Source organism: Oncorhynchus gorbuscha, linkage group LG12 (genome assembly GCF_021184085.1).
Source record: "Oncorhynchus gorbuscha isolate QuinsamMale2020 ecotype Even-year linkage group LG12, OgorEven_v1.0, whole genome shotgun sequence".
Classification (NCBI taxonomy): Eukaryota; Metazoa; Chordata; class Actinopteri; order Salmoniformes; family Salmonidae; genus Oncorhynchus; species Oncorhynchus gorbuscha.
The window spans coordinates 86,071,215-86,092,402 of NC_060184.1; the positions used below are offsets into that span (position 1 = coordinate 86,071,215).

The 21,188-nt window shown below is 48.1% G+C and overlaps 1 protein-coding gene across 4 annotated transcripts in view; it reads right to left on the bottom strand.

Annotated features, from left to right (window-relative positions):
* dlec1 (DLEC1 cilia and flagella associated protein) overlaps positions 1 to 21,188 on the bottom strand; it is a 128,003-nt gene that overhangs the window by 97,001 nt on the left and 9,814 nt on the right. For all 4 annotated transcript variants that reach the window (XM_046293086.1, XM_046293085.1, XM_046293083.1 and 1 more), the window contains exons 4-8: positions 20,473 to 20,629; positions 19,885 to 19,995; positions 14,073 to 14,266; positions 10,659 to 10,870; positions 4,019 to 4,103 (exon numbers count right to left, since the gene is read on the bottom strand). In XM_046293086.1, the coding sequence (XP_046149042.1) occupies positions 4,019 to 4,103; positions 10,659 to 10,870; positions 14,073 to 14,266; positions 19,885 to 19,995; positions 20,473 to 20,629 (759 nt within the window). The remainder of the gene's footprint in view (positions 1 to 4,018; positions 4,104 to 10,658; positions 10,871 to 14,072; positions 14,267 to 19,884; positions 19,996 to 20,472; positions 20,630 to 21,188) is intronic.

The following is a 21,188-nucleotide window of genomic DNA, read 5'->3' on the forward strand; positions in this document are numbered from 1 at the left end:
AACTAGCCTACCTGGTTAAATAAAGGTGTTCTCAACTAGCCTACCTGGTTAAATAAAGGTGTTCTCAACTAGCCTACCTGGTTAAATAAAGGTGTTCTCAACTAGCCTACCTGGTTAAATAAAGGTGTTCTCAACTAGCCTACCTGGTTAAAAAAAGGTGAAATAAATCAAATGAATAAACAACCTTCCCAGCTCTGCACATTTTGCTGTGAAGAGAGAGTCATTAGATTGTTTGTTTTGGTCCAGTCCATATGAAGCTTGTTTTTGGGCACAGGTCCAGTAATGGATGAAGAATTGCTACATTACTTTGAACTAATGCTGCAGAAAGCACTACTGGGTGATTTGAAAAGTCGTAGTCAATCGATCAATAATATAATAATACTCTTGGCAAAATCTGTAGAGACTATGGGAATATAAAGGTTCAGAACTTTTGTGAAACATCACAGCACAGTTGGAAAATAGAAATCAAAACTGGATGGTGTTAAGAGATACTGGGTGATTTTAAAAGTCATAGTCAATCAATAATGTAATCATTATTTTAGCAAAAAAAAAATGTTTTAATTCACAATCTGTAGAAGCTATGCGAATAGAAAGTTCCAGTACTTTTGTGAAGTAGAAACATTTATGGCAAATAGAAATCCAAAACGGATGATGTTGAGAGATGGAAGGGTGGGACTAATAACAAGATAACTCATGTAAAATATACTTTGTCCGTAAAATGTATATAGGTTCAGAACTTTTGTGAAACAGCACAGAAACTTCTCACGGCTGAGATCCCGTTAACGGGATCGATATGACAACAGCCAGTGAAAGTGCAGGGCGCCAAATTCAAACAACAGAAATCTCATAATTAAAATTCCTCAAACATACAAGTATTTTACACTATTTTAAAGATAAACTTGTTGTTAATCCCACCACAGTGTCCGATTTCAAAAAGGCTTTACGACAATAGCATACCATGCGATTTTGTTAGGTCAGCACCTCGTCACAGAAAAACGCAGCCATTTTCCAGCCAAAGAGAGAGTCACAAAAAGCAGAAAGAGAGATAAAATGAATCACTAACCTTTGATGATCTTCATCAGATGGCACTCATAGGACTCCATGTTACACAATACATGTATGTTTTGTTCAATAAAGTTCATATTTATATCCAAAAATCTGTTTACATTGGCGCATTATGTTCAATAATGTTTTGCTTCCAAAACATCCAGTGATTTTGCAGAGAGCCACATCAATTTACAGAAATACTCATAATAAACATTGATAAAAGATACAAGTGTTATGCATGGAACTTTAGATAAACTTCTCCTTAATGCAACCGCTGTGTCAGATTTCAAAAAAGCTTTACCAAAAAAGCACACCATGCTATAATCTGAGTACAGAGCTCAGAGACCAAAACAAGCCATAAAGATACCCGCCATGTTGTGAGGTCAACATAAGTCAGAAATAGCATTATAAAGATTCACTTAACTTTGATGATCTTCATCAGAATGCACTCCCAGGAATCCCAGTTCCACAATAAATGTTTGTTTCGTTTGAAAAGGGCCATAATTTATGTCCAACTTCCTCCTTTTTGTTCTCGCGTTTAGTTCACAAATCCAAATTTCGACAAAAAGTCAAAAAATTCCATTACAGTTAGTAGAAACATGTCAAACGAATAAACATAAATCTTCAATAATGTTTCAACCTGAGAATTCCTTTGTCTTTAGAAAGGAAAAGTAACGCAGCAACCTCTCATGGGCATGTGCATGACTGAGCTCATGGCACTCTGCCAGACATCTTGTTGAAACAGCTCTCATTCTCTCCCCCTTCACAGTAGAAGCCTTAACCTGTTACTCCTACCCCCTACTTTTTCGAACATTCTGTTAAAAATCGTGCAACATTTCAGCGCCCTGCTACTCATGCCAGGAATATAGTATATGCATATGATTAGTATGTGTGGATAGACGTTTATAAAACTAGTTAAATCACGGCTGTGACTATAACAGAACGTGTGTTTCATCGGAAAGCGCAGGAAAATCTGATCACTGAAAATGCAAAAATATATCCATGCGTCACTAGAACCCGCCACTAGAACCCACTGTTGAATGTGAACCACATTAAATGGGGCCGAGGTTGCAATACCTACAGCTTCCACACGATGTCAACAGTCTTGTCATTTGCCTACGATTTGTTTCTTGGTCAAACGGACACAAGGTAGCGCCTTTCTTCCGGTCTCCGACCGGATATTTTGGTTGAGATTTACCCGGACATTATTTCCAGACGTACAGCTATAGAATATACATCGCCTCGTGATCAAATTGATCGGTTATTAACATTTACTAATTCCTAAAGTTGCATTACAAAAGTATTTCGAGGGTGTTTTGTGAAAGTTTATCGTCTACTTTTTTAATTTAAAAAAATGACGTTACGTTATAAAACGCTATTTTTTTCCTTGATCACAGTCTTCATAGATCGATATCTAGGCTATATATGGACCGATTTAATCGAAGAAAAAAAAGACCCAATAGTGATGTTTATGGGACATCTAGGAGTGCCAACAAAGAAAAGGTAATGAATGTTTATATTTTATTTGTGCGTTTTGTGTAGCGCCGACTATGCTAATTACAAGGTTCTAAAGACTGTTGACATCTAGTGGAAGCCTTAGGAAGTGCAATATGACCCCATAGACACTGTATATTGGATAGGCAAAGACTTGAAAAACTACAAACCTCAGAATTCCCACTTCCTGGTTGGATTTTTTCTCAGGTTTTTGCCTGCCATATGAGTTCTGTTATACTCACAGACATCATTCAAACAGTTTTAGAAACTGTGTTTCATAGTGTTTTCTATCCACATCTACTAATAATATGCATATCTCAGCTTCTGGGCCTGAGTAGCAGGCAGTTTACTCTGGACACCCTATTCATCGAAGCTTCTCAATACTGCCCCCAGCCATAAGAAGTTAAAAATATATGGCAAATAGAAATCAAAGTGGATGGACATCAGAAATAGATGGGAGAGGTTAAGGGTAGATGAAGGACAGGACTAAAAACAAACATAATTTAATAGTGTCCGTAAAATACATATGTATAAGATGGTAGTAGTGTTGGTGTTCATTCGTTTTCTACAAATAGGGTGGTAGGACTGGCGGAAAATAATGAAGGAAAATATACTTTAAAAGATATGAGCATATATTGATAAGAGAAACACTAGACAACGGTCCTGGAACGTTATGACTACAATAGATAAGAGATTTTACTGGGGAAAGGTAAGGTGAAGGTTTGTTTCTGTACCATACCTCACACACCTGTCCCACTGTAGTCAGTACATACCTCATACACCTGTCCCACTGTAGTCAGTACGTACCTCATACACCTGTCCCACTGTAGTCAGTACGTACCTCATACACCTGTCCCACTGTAGTCAGTACGTACCTCAAATACCTGTCCCACTGTAGTCAGTACGTACCTCATTCACCTGTCCCACTGTCATCATTACATACTTCACATACCTGTCCCACTGTAGTCAGTACGTACCTCACACACCTGTCCCACTAGTCAGTACGTACCTAACATATCTGTCCCACTGTAGTCAGTACATACCTCATTTACCTGTCCCACTAGTCAGTACGTACCTCATAATCCTGTCCCACTGTAGTCAGTACGTACCTCATACCTCATAAACCTGTCCCACTGTCATTAGTACATACCTCACATACCTTTCCCACTGTGGTCAGTACATACCTCATATACCTGTCCCACTGTAGTCAGTATGTACCTCATACCTCATATACCTGTCCCACTCTGTCGTCAGTACATACCTCATATACCTGTCCCACTCTGTAGTCAGTACATACCTCATATACCTGTCCCACTCTGTAGTCAGTACATACCTCAAATACCTGTCCCACTCTATAGTCAGTACATACCTCATATACCTGTCCCACTCTGTAGTCAGTACATACCTCAAATACCTGTCCCACTCTATAGTCAGTACATACCTCATATACCTGTCCCACTCTGTAGTCAGTACATACCTCAAATACCTGTCCCACTCTATAGTCAGTGAAGAAGACAACAGGTGGATTGGCCAGGAACACAGGGATGGGCTCAGATGGGGATCTGGGGTGGAACAACATGAAGACAGGTTATGGGGCATTATTTACTGCGCTGTGATAGGTAGACAGACTGGAGGATGGGCAACTGATGAAAAACACAATGACACACAGAAAACAGACAGGTTTGTGTCCTGAATATACTGCATATCTGTCATGCATGTCTACTCCACGTAATTATGAAGTTAAAACCACATTAGGATTTAAACATTTAGTTTCCAACTTTAGTGTTGTCTCCATGCTGCCGCTGATATACACCCAATAATGGAAGGAAGCTGACTTCTAGGAATGAAACAACTAAAATCTAATGGAACTAGAAACTGACATTTGAAGAAAATGTGTGTGCTTGTTAGCCTTGAAGTGTTATGGTTTAGTTGAATAGATCCCCAGAAGCTGTTGACACGCAGCAGATACTCTTCCTGGGTTCCAAACAAAACATAAAATACACCAGGGTACGTAACAGTTATAGACAAGAACAACACAAGACAATATTAAATTAAATAACAATAAAGACATCAAGAGACAAAAACAAATGACTACTGTATTTACACACTATTCCTACAGTATATACATATTCATATAATTATATACAGAAAAGTTCATGAGAGCTTCAGAAAGAGGAGAGGCTCTGTGATACAATATGGTTTTAAATCTGTTTTTTAAGGCTAAACCTGCTTTACCTGAGTAACCTCTGGTAGCAGAGCATTCCATGATGACATGGCTCTATATATAACTGAGTAACAGATCATTCCACAAAGACATGGCTCTATATATAACTGAGTAACAGATCATTCCACGAAGACATGGCTCTATATATAACTGAGTAACAGATCATTCCACGAAGACATGGCTCTATATATAACTGAGTAACAGATCATTCCACGAAGACATGGCTCTACATAACTGAGTGCGTTTTTAGTTTGGGTAGAGTGAAGAAACCCGTAGTGGTGTCTGGTGGGTGTGTAAAGTGCATTCGGAAAGTATTCAGACCCCTTGACTTTTTCCACATGTTTTATATTAGTCTTATTCTAAAATTTATTAAATAGTTTTTTACCCCTCATCAATCTACACACAATGATGAAGCAAAAACAGGTTTTTAGAAATGTCTTCTTGGGTATGTCAGGTTGGATGAGAAGCGTCTCTGCGCGGGTATTTTCAGGTCTCTCCAAAGTTGTTCGATGGGGGTCTGGCTCGGCCACTCAAGGACATTCAGAGACTTGTTCCGAACCCACTCTTGCGTTGTCTTGGCTGTGTGCTTAGGGTCGTTGTCCTGTTGGAAGGTGAACCTTCGCCCCAGTCTGAGGTCTTGAGCGCTCTGGATCAGGTTTTCATCAAGGATCTCTCTGTACTTTGCAACGTTTATCTTTCCCTCGATCCTTACCAGTCCCTGCCGCTGAAAAACATCCCCACGGCATGATGCTGCCACCACCATGTTTCACCGTAGGGATGGTGCCAGGTTTCCTCCAGACGTGACAATTGGAATTCAGGCCAAAGAGTTCAGTCTTGGTTTCATCAGACCAGAGTGTCAGGACCCGGTTACGAACCCGGGTCTCCGGAGTGAGAAACAGTCACTTAACCAACTGAGCCACGAATAGTCGGCAGAACCCAGAAGATGAGGCAGACACAGCAGTACTTGAGACGGTGTATTTAATGAAGTAAAAAGTGAAGTTCTTCAGGAAAACATGTAACTCCACAACCTCAAAAGGAATTCCACAAGAACAAAGGTAATCCTCCAAGACAAAAAGGTAAATCCACAAGGTGGAAGGTAAAGCACAAAAAGCCTCAAAAGATACTCAAAAACAAACAAACAAGAACAAAAAAACAGAATTCCACAAGAGAGTCCACCGGGATCAACAAGAGTTCTCAGAGTACTAGGGCTGGGTGCTAACATACAAACACAGAGCAAAGGACTGAGGAAAACAAAGGGTTTAAATACAATCAGGGGAAACGAGGCACAGGTGCAAATAATAATGGGGATCAAGGGAAAACAAAAGGTCAAAAGGCACAATGAGGGCATCTAGTGACCAAAAACCGGAACAACCCTGGCCAAATCCTGACACAGAGAATGTTGTTTCTAATGGTCTGAGAGTCCTTTAGGTGACTTTTGGCAAACTCCATGCAGGCTGTCATGTGCATTTTACTGAGGAGTGGCTTCCGTCTGGCCACTCTACCGCAAAGGCCTGATTGGTGGAGTACTGTAGAGATAGATTGTTGTATTTGTTGCCCCAAAGGACATCTGGAGCTCTGTCAGAGTAACCATCGGGTTCTTGGTCACATCCCTGACCAAGGCCTTTCTCCCCCGATTGTTCAGTTTGGCGGCCAGCTCTAGGAAGAGTCTTGGTTGTTCCAAACCTTCCATTTAAGAATGATGGAGGCCACCGTGTTCTTCGGGGACCTTCAATGCTGCAGACATTTTTTGGTACCCTTCCCCAGATCTGTGCCTCGACACAATCCTGTCTTGGAGCTCTACGGACAATTCCTTCAACCTCAGGGCTTGGTTTTTGCTCTGATAGGAACTGTCACCCGTGGGACCTTATATAGACAGGGGTGTGCCTTTCCAAAACATGTCCAATCAATTTAATTTACCACAGGTGGACTCCAATCGAGGTGTAGAAACATCTCAACGATGATCAATGGAAACGGGATGCACCTGAGCTCAATTTCAAGTGTCATAGCAAAGGGTCAGATGATGGGTATAATGGTCCTGTGGTGCTGTCAGTATGTTCTCAGACAGATGATGGGTGTAATGGTCCTGTGGTGCTGTCAGCATGTTCTCAGTCAGATGATGGGTGTAATGGTCCTGTGGTGCTCTCAGTATGTTCTCAGTCAGATGATGGGTGTATTGGTCCTGTGGTGCTCTCAGTATGTTCTCAGTCAGATGATGGGTGTAATTGTCCTGTCAGTATGTTCTCAGTCAGATGATGGGTGTAATGGTCCTGTGGTGCTCTCAGTATGTTCTCAGTCAGATGATGGGTGTATTGGTCCTGTGGTGCTGTCAGTATGTTCTCAGTCAGATGATGGGTGTAATGGTCCTGTGGTGCTCTCAGTATGTTCTCAGTCAGATGATGGGTGTAATGGTCCTGTGGTGCTCTCAGTATGTTCTCAGTCAGATGATGGGTGTAATGGTCCTGTGGTGCTCTCAGTATGTTCCTAGTCAGATGATGGGTGTAATGGTCCTGTCAGTATGTTCTCAGTCAGATGATGGGTGTAATGGTCCTGTCAGTATGTTCTCAGTCAGATGATGGGTGTAATGGTCCTGTGGTGCTGTCAGTATGTTCTCAGTCAGATGATGGGTGTAATGGTCCTGTGGTGCTCTCAGTATGTTCTCAGTCAGATGATGGGTGTAATGGTCCTGTGGTGCTCTCAGTATGTTCTCAGTCAGATGATGGGTGTAATGGTCCTGTCAGTATGTTCTCAGTCAGATGATGGGTGTAATGGTCCTGTGGTGCTGTCAGTATGTTCTCAGTCAGATGATGGGTGTAATGGTCCTGTGGTGCTGTCAGTATGTTCTCAGTCAGATGATGGGTGTAATGGTCCTGTGGTGCTGTCAGTATGTTCTCAGGTCAGATGATTTGACATTGTTAAATCTTCTTATATATTCTTCTACGTTCTGCTTTGAAAACAACAGCTACACCAGCAGGCTATGGATGGAGTGACTCTGAAAACCAACAGGCGCTAATTCTCATCATGTCTCAAACAAACACACAAGTGTTCATTGCCTGCATTCCCAAATGGCACCTTATTTCCAATATAGTTCACTACTTTAGACCAGACGCCTATGGGCAGAAGTGCACTACATAGGGAATATAGTGCCATTTGGGACAGAAGCATCATGTTTTGTATATACATGACATCATGCTGATCCAGGGTGTTTCACTGGGATCATAAACTGAGCAGAAAAAGTCCCTTTCTCAGGACCCTGTCTTTCAAAGATAATTCGTAAAAATCCAAATAACTTCACAGATCTTCATTGTAAAGGGTTTAAACACTGTTTCCCATGTTTGGTCAATGAACCATAAACAATTCATGAACATGCACCTGTGGAACGGTCGTTAAGACACTAACAGCTTACAGACGGTAGGCAACTAAGTTCACAGTTATGAAAACTTAGACACTAAAGAAGCCTTTCTACTGACTCTGAAAAACACCAAAAGAAAGATTCCTGCTAGAGGACTGCAGATGTGGCCAGGGCAATAAATTGCAATGTCCGTACTGTGAGACGCCTAAGACAGCGCGACAGGGAGACAGGACGGACAGCTGATCATCCTCGCAGTGGCAGACCACGTGCAACAACACCTGCACAGGATCGGTACATTCGAACATCACACCTGCGGGACAGGTATAGGATGGAAACATCTACTGCCCAAGTTACACCAGAAACGCACAATCCCTCCACCAGTGCTCAGACTGTCCGCAATAGGCTGAGAGAGGCTGGACTGAGGGCTTGTAGGCCTGTTGTAAGACAGGTCCTCACCAGACATCAACAACGTCGCCTATGGGCACAAACCCACTGTCGCTGGACCAGACAGGACTGGCAAAAAGTGCTCTTCACTGACGAGTCGCGGTTTTGTCTCACCAGGGGTGATGGTCGGATTCGCATTTATTGTCGAAGGAATGAACGTTACACTGAGGCCTATACTCTGAGAGGGATCGATTTGGAGGTGGAGGGTACGTCATGGTCTGGGGCTGTGTGTCACGGCATCATCAGACTGAGCTTGTTGTCATTGCAGGCAATCTCAACGCTATCTGTTACAGGGAAGACGTCCTCTTCACTCATGTTGTACCCTTCCTGGAGGCTCATCCTGACATGACCCTCCAGCATGACAATGCCTCCAGCCATACTGCTCATTCTGTGTGTGATTTCCTGCAACACAGGAATGTCAGTGTTCTGCCGTGGCCAGCGGGAGCACGTCTGGGACCTGTTCGATTGGAGGGTGAGGTCTAGGGCCATTCCCCCCTGAAAGGTCTGGGAACTTGCAGGTGTCTTGGTGGAAGAGTGGGGTAACATCTCACAGCAAGAACTGGCAAATCTGGTGCAGTCCATGAGGAGGAGATGCACTGCAGTACTTAATGGGAACACCAGATACTGACTGTTATTTTTGATTTGGAAACCCCCTTTGTTCAGGGACACATTATTCCATTTCTGTGAGTCACATGTCTGTGGAACTTGTTCAGTTTATGTCCCAGTTGTTGAATCTTGTTCATACAAATATTTACACATGTTAAGTTTGCTGAAAATAAATGCAGTTGACAGGAGGACGTTTATTTTTTTGCTGAACCAGGATGTTTCACTGAGATCATAGTTTTCCAGGTCAGTGTTACGACTTCTAGGAGTAGTGGGTGCGGAGACAGGCGCAGAGAACAGAGGGTAAGGGACAAATGTATTTATTCCGGAGAAAAGTAGGTCACGCCAAAACACCAGGCGCATACAATGACCGGCCCAAAAACAGGACACAAACAGTCCGGAGAAATACAGAAAATATCACATCCACAAAACGAACAGAGAAACAAGCCCGCACAAAAGCCAGCGGGCCTACTGGGTTTAAAATAGCCCACAATCACAACCTAAACACAAAACAGGTGCAACTAATCAGACACAACTAAATGAAACAGAAAAGGGATTGGTGGCAGCTAGTAGGCCGGCCACGATGACCGCCGAGCGAACAGGAAGAGGCACCATCTTCGGCGGGATTCGTGACAATCAGGTATGAGGGTAACTGATGTTCAGACAGGAAGGAAGTCATATAGAACTAATTTACACCTAATATTGAGGAAGGATTATCTTGCCCATATTTAATTATACCTTTATTTAACAAGGCAAGACGGTTAAGAACAAAATTTTATTTACAATGACGGCCTAGGAACAGTGGGTTAACTGCCTTGTTCAGGGGCAGAACGACAGATTTTTACCTTGTCAGCTCGGGGATTCGATCTAGCAACCTTTCAGTTACTGGCCCAACACTTTATCCACTAGGCTACCTGCCGTCGCACAGCCCAGCCTATAATAATTGCATATGAATGACCAATGCAGTCAGAAACGGATCATGGACTGGAGTTCATCCTGTCAGTCAACACATGTCATTACTTCTAGAACCAAGCAGTAGACGTTCAGAGCTGCACTTCCTGTGTCGGTTTGCGCTTGTAGCATAGAAGAGAATTATTCCGCTCCAAACGGCCCCCTATTCCCTGATCCCAGTGAAACACCCTGCACTAGTCAGAAGTAGTGCATGTAATACCCTATTCCCTGATCCCAGTGAAACACCCTGCACTAGTCAGAAGTAGTGCATGTAATACCCTATTCCCTGATCCCAGTGAAACACCCTGCACTAGTCAGAAATAGTGCATGTAATACCCTATTCCCTGATCCCAGTGAAACACCCTGCACTAGTCAGAAGTAGTGCATGTAATACCCTATTCCCTGATCCCAGTGAAACACCCTGCACTAGTCAGAAGTAGTGCATGTAATAGGGAATTAGGGAGCCATTTGGGATGCTACAAGTCCAAACCAACACAGCCTAGGCTACCTAGTTCTGCAAACACATGAAGCTGAACAGAGTCCTACCTCTCCTGCCTTTGCCCCTTCCTTCCTATGTCTCCCTTTTCCCAAAGCAGGATGGGCGACTTGCCCCCCTGGTGTGCGTTGGGGGGAAGGAATCTGGGGTTCCGCAGGAACTTGTGTCTCTGCTGTAGTTTCTGAAGGCCAGCCCTCTCCTCTGCTCTGCTCTTAGCACTCAGCTCATACATCCACTTAGGCTTCCTCACTCGGCACACCTTCTGGAATAGAGCAGAGGAGAGGTCACATAGTGTTGACCTGAGACTCATCAACACCAGCAGAGGAGAGGTCACATAGTGTTGACCTGAGACTCATCAACACCAGCAGAGGAGAGGTCACATAGTGTTGACCTGAGACTCATCAACACCAGCAGAGGAGAGGTCACATAGTGTTGACCTGAGACTCATCAACACCAGCAGAGGAGAGGTCACATAGTGGTGACCTGAGACTCATCAACACCAGCAGAGGAGAGGTCACATAGTGGTGACCTGAGACTCATCAACACCAGCAGAGGAGAGGTCACATAGTGTTGACCTGAGACTCATCAACACCAGCAGAGGAGAGGTCACATAGTGGTGACCTGAGACTCATCAACACCAGCAGAGGAGAGGTCACATAGTCGTGACCTGAGACTCAACAACACCAGCAGAGGAGAGGTCACATAGTGGTGACCTGAGACTCATCAACACCAGCAGAGGAGAGGTCACATAGTGTTGACCTGAGACTCATCAACACCAGCAGAGGAGAGGTCACATAGTGGTGACCTGAGACTCATCAACACCAGCAGAGGAGAGGTCACATAGTGTTGACCTGAGACTCATCAACACCAGCAGAGGAGAGGTCACATAGTGTTGACCTGAGACTCATCAACACCAGCAGAGGAGAGGTCACATAGTGTTGACCTGAGACTCATCAACACCAGCAGAGGAGAGGTCACATAGTGGTGACCTGAGACTCATCAACACCAGCAGAGGAGAGGTCACATAGTGGTGACCTGAGACTCATCAACACCAGCAGAGGAGAGGTCACATAGTGTTGACCTGAGACTCATCAACACCAGCAGAGGAGAGGTCACATAGTGGTGACCTGAGACTCATCACCACACCAGCAGACTCATCAACACCAGCAGAGAGGTCACATAGTGGTGACCTGAGACTCATCAACACCAGCAGAGGAGAGGTCACATAGTGTTGACCTGAGACTCATCAACACCAGCAGAGGAGAGGTCACATAGTGGTGACCTGAGACTCATCAACACCAGCAGAGGAGAGGTCACATAGTGGTGACCTGAGACTCATCAACACCAGCAGAGGAGAGGTCACATAGTGTTGACCTGAGACTCATCAACACCAGCAGAGGAGAGGTCACATAGTGTTGACCTGAGACTCATCAACACCAGCAGAGGAGAGGTCACATAGTGGTGACCTGAGACTCATCAACACCAGCAGAGGAGAGGTCACATAGTGTTGACCTGAGACTCATCAACACCAGCAGAGGAGAGGTCACATAGTGGTGACCTGAGACTCATCAACACCAGCAGAGGAGAGGTCACATAGTGGTGACCTGAGACTCATCAACACCAGCAGAGGAGAGGTCACATAGTGTTGACCTGAGACTCATCAACACCAGCAGAGGAGAGGTCACATAGTGTTGACCTGAGACTCATCAACACCAGCAGAGGAGAGGTCACATAGTGGTGACCTGAGACTCATCAACACCAGCAGAGGAGAGGTCACATAGTGTTGACCTGAGACTCATCAACACCAGCAGAGGAGAGGTCACATAGTGTGTGACCTGAGACTCATCAACACCAGCAGAGGAGAGGTCACATAGTGTTGACCTGAGACTCATCAACACCAGCAGAGGAGAGGTCACATAGTGTTGACCTGAGACTCATCAACACCAGCAGAGGAGAGGTCACATAGTGTTGACCTGAGACTCATCAACACCAGCAGAGGAGAGGTCACATAGTGTTGACCTGAGACTCATCAACACCAGCAGAGGAGAGGTCACATAGTGGTGACCTGAGACTCATCAACACCAGCAGAGGAGAGGTCACATAGTGTTGACCTGAGACTCATCAACACCAGCAGAGGAGAGGTCACATAGTGTTGACCTGAGACTCATCAACACCAGCAGAGGAGAGGTCACATAGTGTTGACCTGAGACTCATCAACACCAGCAGAGGAGAGGTCACATAGTGTTGACCTGAGACTCATCAACACCAGCAGAGGAGAGGTCACATAGTGTTGACCTGAGACTCATCAACACCAGCAGAGGAGAGGTCACATAGTGGTGACCTGAGACTCATCAACACCAGCAGAGGAGAGGTCACATAGTGGTGACCTGAGACTCATCAACACCAGCAGAGGAGAGGTCACATAGTCGTGACCTGAGACTCAACAACACCAGCAGAGGAGAGGTCACATAGTGGTGACCTGAGACTCATCAACACCAGCAGAGGAGAGGTCACATAGTGTTGACCTGAGACTCATCAACACCAGCAGAGGAGAGGTCACATAGTGTTGACCTGAGACTCATCAACACCAGCAGAGGAGAGGTCACATAGTGTTGACCTGAGACAGAGGAGAGGTCTGACCTGAGACTCATCAACACCAGCAGAGGAGAGGTCACATAGTGGTGACCTGAGACTCATCAACACCAGCAGAGGAGAGGTCACATAGTGGTGACCTGAGACTCATCAACACCAGCAGAGGAGAGGTCACATAGTGTTGACCTGAGACTCATCAACACCAGCAGAGGAGAGGTCACATAGTGGTGACCTGAGACTCATCAACACCAGCAGAGGAGAGGTCACATAGTGTTGACCTGAGACTCATCAACACCAGCAGAGGAGAGGTCACATAGTGTTGACCTGAGACTCATCAACACCAGCAGAGGAGAGGTCACATAGTGTTGACCTGAGACTCATCAACACCAGCAGAGGAGAGGTCACATAGTGTTGACCTGAGACTCATCAACACCAGCAGAGGAGAGGTCACATAGTGTTGACCTGAGACTCATCAACACCAGCAGAGGAGAGGTCACATAGTGTTGACCTGAGACTCATCAACACCAGCAGAGGAGAGGTCACATAGTGGTGACCTGAGACTCATCAACACCAGCAGAGGAGAGGTCACATAGTCGTGACCTGAGACTCAACAACACCAGCAGAGGAGAGGTCACATAGTGGTGACCTGAGACTCATCAACACCAGCAGAGGAGAGGTCACATAGTCGTGACCTGAGACTCAACAACACCAGCAGAGGAGAGGTCACATAGTGGTGACCTGAGACTCATCAACACCAGCAGAGGAGAGGTCACATAGTGGTGACCTGAGACTCGGCCATTCCCAAATCTTAACCCACCCCTTCACAGTATTCAAAACAAGCCTTCATACAAGACCACAGCTGTGTGTCCTACCTGGCTAGGAAGGCTTCGGGGGGTGCAGGTGTCTGAGCTACAGGTAATTGTGAGGGACGTTTCTGACTCCTCCAGCAAGCTCTGGGCTGTCCGCTCTGGGGGAGGGATCACTGTGTAGCCATCGTCCTGGGGAAGGTAGCATATGTGTCTGTTGTAGGACACAGTCGGCTTGGCAAAGCCTGGGAGGGACATGGCTGGGAGGACAGACAGACAGACAGTTGACAGAGTTAAAAGAGACTTACACTGAAGGGTAAAAAGTGTTTTCAGAGCACTTTAAAATGGTCTGTTCTAAATTACGGGCATTCCAAACGGTGTTTAAGGGGCTTTGAGGGGCATACTACCATATCTCTGGGGGCTTTGAGGGAGGGGCATACTACTGTACCTCTGGGGGCTTTGAGGAAGGGACATACTACTGTACCTCTGGGGGCTTTGAGGGAGGGGCATACTACTGTACCTCTGGGGGCTTTGAGGGAGGGGCATACTACTGTACCTCTGGGGGCTTTGAGGGAGGGACATACTACTGTACCTCTGGGGGCTTTGAGGAAGGGACATACTACTGTACCTCTGGGGGCTTTGAGGGAGAGGCATACTACTGTACCTCTGGGGGCTTTGAGGGAGGGGCATACTACTGTACCTCTGGGGGCTTTGAGGGAGGGGCATACTACTGTACCTCTGCGGGCTTTGAGGGACATACTACTGTACCTCTGGGGGCTTTGAGGGAGGGGCATACTACTGTACCTCTGGGGGCTTTGAGGGAGGGGCATACTACTGTACCTCTGGGGGCTTTGAGGGAGGGGCATACTACTGTACCTCTGGGGGCTTTGAGGGAGGGGCATACTACTGTACCTCTGGGGGCTTTGAGGAAGGGACATACTACTGTACCTCTGGGGGCTTTGAGGGAGGGGCATACTACTGTACCTCTGGGGGCTTTGAGGGGCATACTACTGTACCTCTGGGGGCTTTGAGGGAGGGGCATACTACTGTACCTCTGGGGGCTTTGAGGGAGGGGCATACTACTGTACCTCTGGGGGCTTTGAGGGAGGGGCATACTACTGTACCTCTGGGGGCTTTGAGGGGCATACTACTGTACCTCTGGGGGCTTTGAGGGAGGGACATACTACTGTACCTCTGGGGGCTTTGAGGGAGGGGCATACTACTGTACCTCTGGGGGGGGCTTTGTACCTCTGGGGGCTTTGAGGGAGGGGCATACTACTGTACCTCTGGGGGCTTTGAGGGAGGGGCATACTACTGTACCTCTGGGGGCTTTGAGGGAGGGGCATACTACTGTACCTCTGGGGGCTTTGAGGAGGGGCATACTACTGTACCTCTGGGGGGGGAGACCTCTGGGGGCATACTACTGTACCTCTGGGGGGGGGCATACTACTGTACCTCTGGGGGCTTTGAGGGGCATACTACTGTACCTCTGGGGGCTTTGAGGGGGGCATACTACTGTACCTCTGGGGGCTTTGAGGGAGGGGCATACTACTGTACCTCTGGGGGCTTTGAGGGAGGGGCATACTACTGTACCTCTGGGGGCTTTGAGGGAGGGGCATACTACTGTACCTCTGGGGGCTTTGAGGGGGGCATACTACTGTACCTCTGGGGGCTTTGAGGGGGGCATGCTACTGTACCTCTGGGGGCTTTGAGGGAGGGGCATACTACTGTACCTCTGGGGGCATTGAGGGAGGGGCATACTACTGTACCTCTGGGGGCTTTGAGGGAGGGGCATAGTACTGTACCTCTGGGGGCTTTGAGGGAGGGGCATACTACTGTACCTCTGGGGGCTTTGAGGGGAATACTACTGTACCTCTGGGGGCTTTGAGGGAGGGGCATACTACTGTACCTCTGGGGGCTTTGAGGGAGGGACATACTACTGCACCTCTGGGGGCTTTGAGGGGCATACTACCTCTGGGGGCTGCATACTACTACCTCTGGGGGCTTTGAGGGAGGGGCATACTACTGTACCTCTGGGGGCTTTGAGGGAGGGGCATACTACTGTACCTCTGGGGGCTTTGAGGGAGGGGCATACTACTGTACCTCTGGGGGCTTTGAGGGAGGGGCATACTACTGTACCTCTGGGGGGGGGCTTTGACCTCTGGGGGGAGGGGCATACTACTGTACCTCTGGGGGCTTTGAGGGAGGGGCATACTACTGTACCTCTGGGGGCTTTGAGGGAGGGGCATACTACTGTACCTCTGGGGGCTTTGAGGGAGGGGCATACTACTGTACCTCTGGGGGCTTTGAGGGAGGGGCATACTACTGTACCTCTGGGGGCTTTGACCTCTGGGGGGAGGGGCATACTACTGTACCTCTGGGGGCTTTGAGGGAGGGGCATACTACTGTACCTCTGGGGGCTTTAGGGGCATACTACTGTACCTCTGGGGGCTTTGAGGGAGGGGCATACTACTGTACCTCTGGGGGCTTTGAGGGGCATACTACTGTACCTCTGGGGGCTTTGAGGGGGGCATACTACTGTACCTCTGGGGGCTTTGAGGGAGGGGCATACTACTGTACCTCTGGGGGCTTTGAGGGAGGGGCATACTACTGTACCTCTGGGGGCTTTGAGGGGGGCATACTACTGTACCTCTGGGGGCTTTGACCTGTACCTCTGGGGGGAGGGAGGGGCATACTACTGTACCTCTGGGGGCTTTGACCTCTGGGGGGGAGGGGCATACTACTGTACCTCTGGGGGCTTTGAGGGAGGGGCATACTACTGTACCTCTGGGGGCATTGAGGGAGGGGCATACTACTGTACCTCTGGGGGCTTTGAGGGGAATACTACTGTACCTCTGGGGGCTTTGAGGGAGGGGCATACTACTGTACCTCTGGGGGCTTTGAGGGAGGGGCATACTACTGTACCTCTGGGGGCTTTGAGGGAGGGACATACTACTGTACCTCTGGGGGCTTTGAGGGAGGGGCATACTACTGTACCTCTGGGGGCTTTGAGGGAGGGGCATACTACTGTACCTCTGGGGGCTTTGAGGGAGGGGCATACTACTGTACCTCTGGGGGCTTTGTGGGGGCATACTACTGTACCTCTGGGGGCTTTGAGGGGGGGCATACTACTGTACCTCTGGGGGCTTTGAGGGAGGGGCATACTACTGTACCTCTGGGGGCTTTGAGGGAGGGGCATACTACTGTACCTCTGGGGGCTTTGAGGGAGGGGCATACTACTGTACCTCTGGGGGCTTTGAGGGAGGGGCATACTACTGTACCTCTGGGGGCTACTTGTACCTCTGGGGGGAATACTACTGTACCTCTGGGGGCTTTGAGGGAGGGGCATACTACTGTACCTCTGGGGGCTTTGAGGGAGGGACATACTACTGCACCTCTGGGGGCTTTGAGGGGCATACTACTGTACCTCTGGGGGCTTTGAGGGGCATACTACTGTACCTCTGGGGGCTTTGAGGGAGGGGCATACTACTGCACCTCTGGGGGCTTTGAGGGGCATACTACTGTGCCTCTGGGGGCTTTGAGGGGCATACTACTGTACCTCTGGGGGCTTTGAGGGGCATACTACTGTACCTCTGGGGGCTTTGAGGGAGGGGCATACTACTGTACCTCTGGGGGCTTTGAGGGGCATACTACTGTACCTCTGGGGGCTTTGAGGGAGGGACATACTACTCTACCTCTGGGGGCTTTGAGGGAGGGGCATACTACTGTACCTCTGGGGGCTTTGAGGGAGGGGCATACTACTGTACCTCTGGGGGCTTTGAGGGAGGGGCATACTACTGTACCTCTGGGGGCTTTGAGGGAGGGACATACTACTGTACCACTGGGGGCTTTGAGGGGCATACTACTGTACCTCTGGGGGCTTTGAGGGAGGGGCATACTACTGTACCTCTGGGGGCTTTGAGGGGCATACTACTGTACCTCTGGGGGCTTTGAGGGGAGGGGCATACTACTGTACCTCTGGGGGCTTTGAGGGGCATACTACTGTACCTCTGGGGGCTTTGAGGGGCATACTACTGTACCTCTGGGGGCTTTGAGGGGCATACTACTGTACCTCTGGGGGCTTTGAGGGCATACTACTGTACCTCTGGGGGCTTTGAGGGAGGGACATACTACTGTACCTCTGGGGGCTTTGATGGAGGGGCATACTACTGTACCTCTGGGGGCTTTGATGGAGGGGCATACTACTGTACCTCTGGGGGCTTTGAGGGAGGGGCATACTACTGTACCTCTGGGGGCTTTGAGGGGCATACTACTGTACCTCTGGGGGCTTTGAGGGGCATACTACTGTACCTCTGGGGGCTTTGAGGGAGGGGGATACTACTGTACCTCTGGGAGGCTTTTAAGGGGCATACTACTGTACCTCTGGGGGCTTTGAGGGGCATACTACTGTACCTCTGGGGGCTTTGAGGGGCATACTACTGTACCTCTGGGGGCTTTGAGGGAGGGGCATACTACTGTACCTCTGGGGGCTTTGAGGGGCATACTACTGTACCTCTGGGGGCTTTGAGGGAGGGACATACTACTGTACCTCTGGGGGCTTTGAGGGAGGGGCATACTACTGTACCTCTAGGGGCTTTGAGGGAGGGGCATACTACTGTACCTCTAGGGGCTTTGAGGGAGGGGCATACTACTGTACCTCTGGGGGCTTTGAGGGAGGGGCATACTACTGCACCTCTGGGAGGCTTTGAAGGGCATACTACTGTACCTCTGGGGGCTTTGAGGGAGGGGCATACTACTGTACCTCTGGGGGCTTTGAGGGAGGGGCATACTACTGCACCTCTGGGAGGCTTTGAGGGGCATACTACTGTACCTCTGGGGGCTTTGAGGGGCATACTACTGTACCTCTGGGGGCTTTGAGGGGCATACTACTCTACCTCTGGGGGCTTTGAGGGAGGTGCATACTACTGTACCTCTGGGGGCTTTGAGGGGGGGCATACTACTGTACCTCTGGGGGCTTTGAGGAGGGGCATACTACTGTACCTCTGGGGGCTTTGAGGGAGGGGCATACTACTGTACCTCTGGGGGCATTGAGGGAGGGGCATACTACTGTACCTCTGGGGGCTTTGAGGGAGGGGCATACTACTGTACCTCTGGGGGCTTTGAGGGAGGGGCATACTACTGTACCTCTGGGGGCTTTGAGGGGGCATACTACTGTACCTCTGGGGGCTTTGAGGGAGGGGCATACTACTGTACCTCTGGGGGCTTTGAGGGAGGGGCATACTACTGTACCTCTGGGGGCTTTGAGGGGAATACTACTGTACCTCTGGGGGCTTTGAGGGAGGGGCATACTACTGTACCTCTGGGGACTTTGAGGGAGGGACATACTACTGCACCTCTGGGGGCTTTGAGGGGCATACTACTGTACCTCTGGGGGCTTTGAGGGGCATACTACTGTACCTCTGGGGGCTTTGAGGGGCATACTACTGTACCTCTGGGGGCTTTGAGGGGCATACTACTGTACCTCTGGGGGCTTTGAGGGGCATACTACTGTACCTCTGGGGGCTTTGAGGGGCATACTACTGTACCTCTGGGGGCTTTGAGGGGCATACTACTGTACCTCTGGGGGCTTTGAGGGGCATACTACTGTACCTCTGGCGGCTTTGAGGGAGGGACATACTACTGTACCTCTGGGGGCTTTGAGGGAGGGACATACTACTGTACCTCTGGGGGCTTTGAGGGAGGGACATACTACTGTACCTCTGGGGGCTTTGAGGGGCATACTACTGTACCTCTGGGGGCTTTGAGGGGCATACTACTGTACCTCTGGGGGCTTTGAGGGGCATACTACTGTACCTCTGGGGGCTTTGAGGGGCATACTACTGTACCTCTGGGGGCTTTGAGGGGCATACTACTGTACCTCTGGGGGCTTTGATGAGCGGGTTCAGTCCTGTGATGTAGTCTTCTGGACAGATCAAGTTGTTACTCTTCAGAAGGCCGTTGTCAACACACCACATGAAGGTCCACCTGACTGAGGAAACAAACACACACTTATTTTAGGTGGCAAGGCTTATTGCAGTGATCTCTTCACAAAGCACAAGGCTTATTGCAGTGATCTCTTCACAAAGCACAAGGCTTATTGCAGTGATCTCTTCACAAAGCACAAGGCTTATTGCAGTGATCTCTTCACAAAGCACAAGGCTTATTGCAGTGATCTCTTCACAAAGCACAAGGCTTATTGCAGTGATCTCTTCACAAAGCACAAGGCTTATTGCAGTGATCTATTCACAAAGCACAAGGCTTATTGCAGTGATCTCTTCACAAAGCACAATGCTAATTGCAGTGATCTCTTCACCAAACACAAGGCTTATTGCAGTGATCTATTCACAAAGCACAAGGCTTATTGCAGTGATCTCTTCACAAGGCGTCCCACAGTACAGTTTGTAATACCCTAGCTCCTAGAGGCTAGTGATACAGCAGCATTAAAGAGTGATCCAGACCAGTGTACCTGGAGGCAGACCCAGCTGTTGGTAGGCCTCTCCCACCTCCTCCACCACCTTGGTGTGGGCCCTGCTCTCTGTGGCCGTGGCCTGGACCCGAGCCTGAATGATGTGGTTCTCCAACATGTCAGCATCACGCATCCGACGGCTGTACTCTGAATGGACCTGGAGGCACAAGCAGTGAGAAGTTATGATGAAAAACACAAACACAGAGACCTTTATTCAGAGGGGTTGGGTTAAATGCAGAAGACACATTTCAGTTGAATCAGTTGGACTAGGTATCCCCTTTCCTTTCCTTTCCCTTACATAATGTTTATTGGTTGCACTGATGCGCCAAATGCAGGTTAGCATTTGTTGTCATGAATGTTGTTCTGGAGGCAGCTCTGCAGAGTGGTCAATAGCACTAACCCTAACCCTCACTAGCCAAACTCATATAGTCTAATTAACCACAGCTAACCCTAACCCTCACTAGCCAAACTCATCTAGTCTAATTAACCACAAATAACCCTAACCCTCACTAGCCAAAGTCATATAGTCTAATTAACCACAGCTAACCCTAACCCTCACTAGCCAAAGTGAAATATATTATAATTAACCACAGCTAACCCTAACCCTCACTAGCCAAAGTCATATAGTCTAATTAACCACAGCTAACCCTAACCCTCACTAGCTAAACTCATATAGTCTAATTAACCACAGCTAACCCTAACCCTCACTAGCCAAA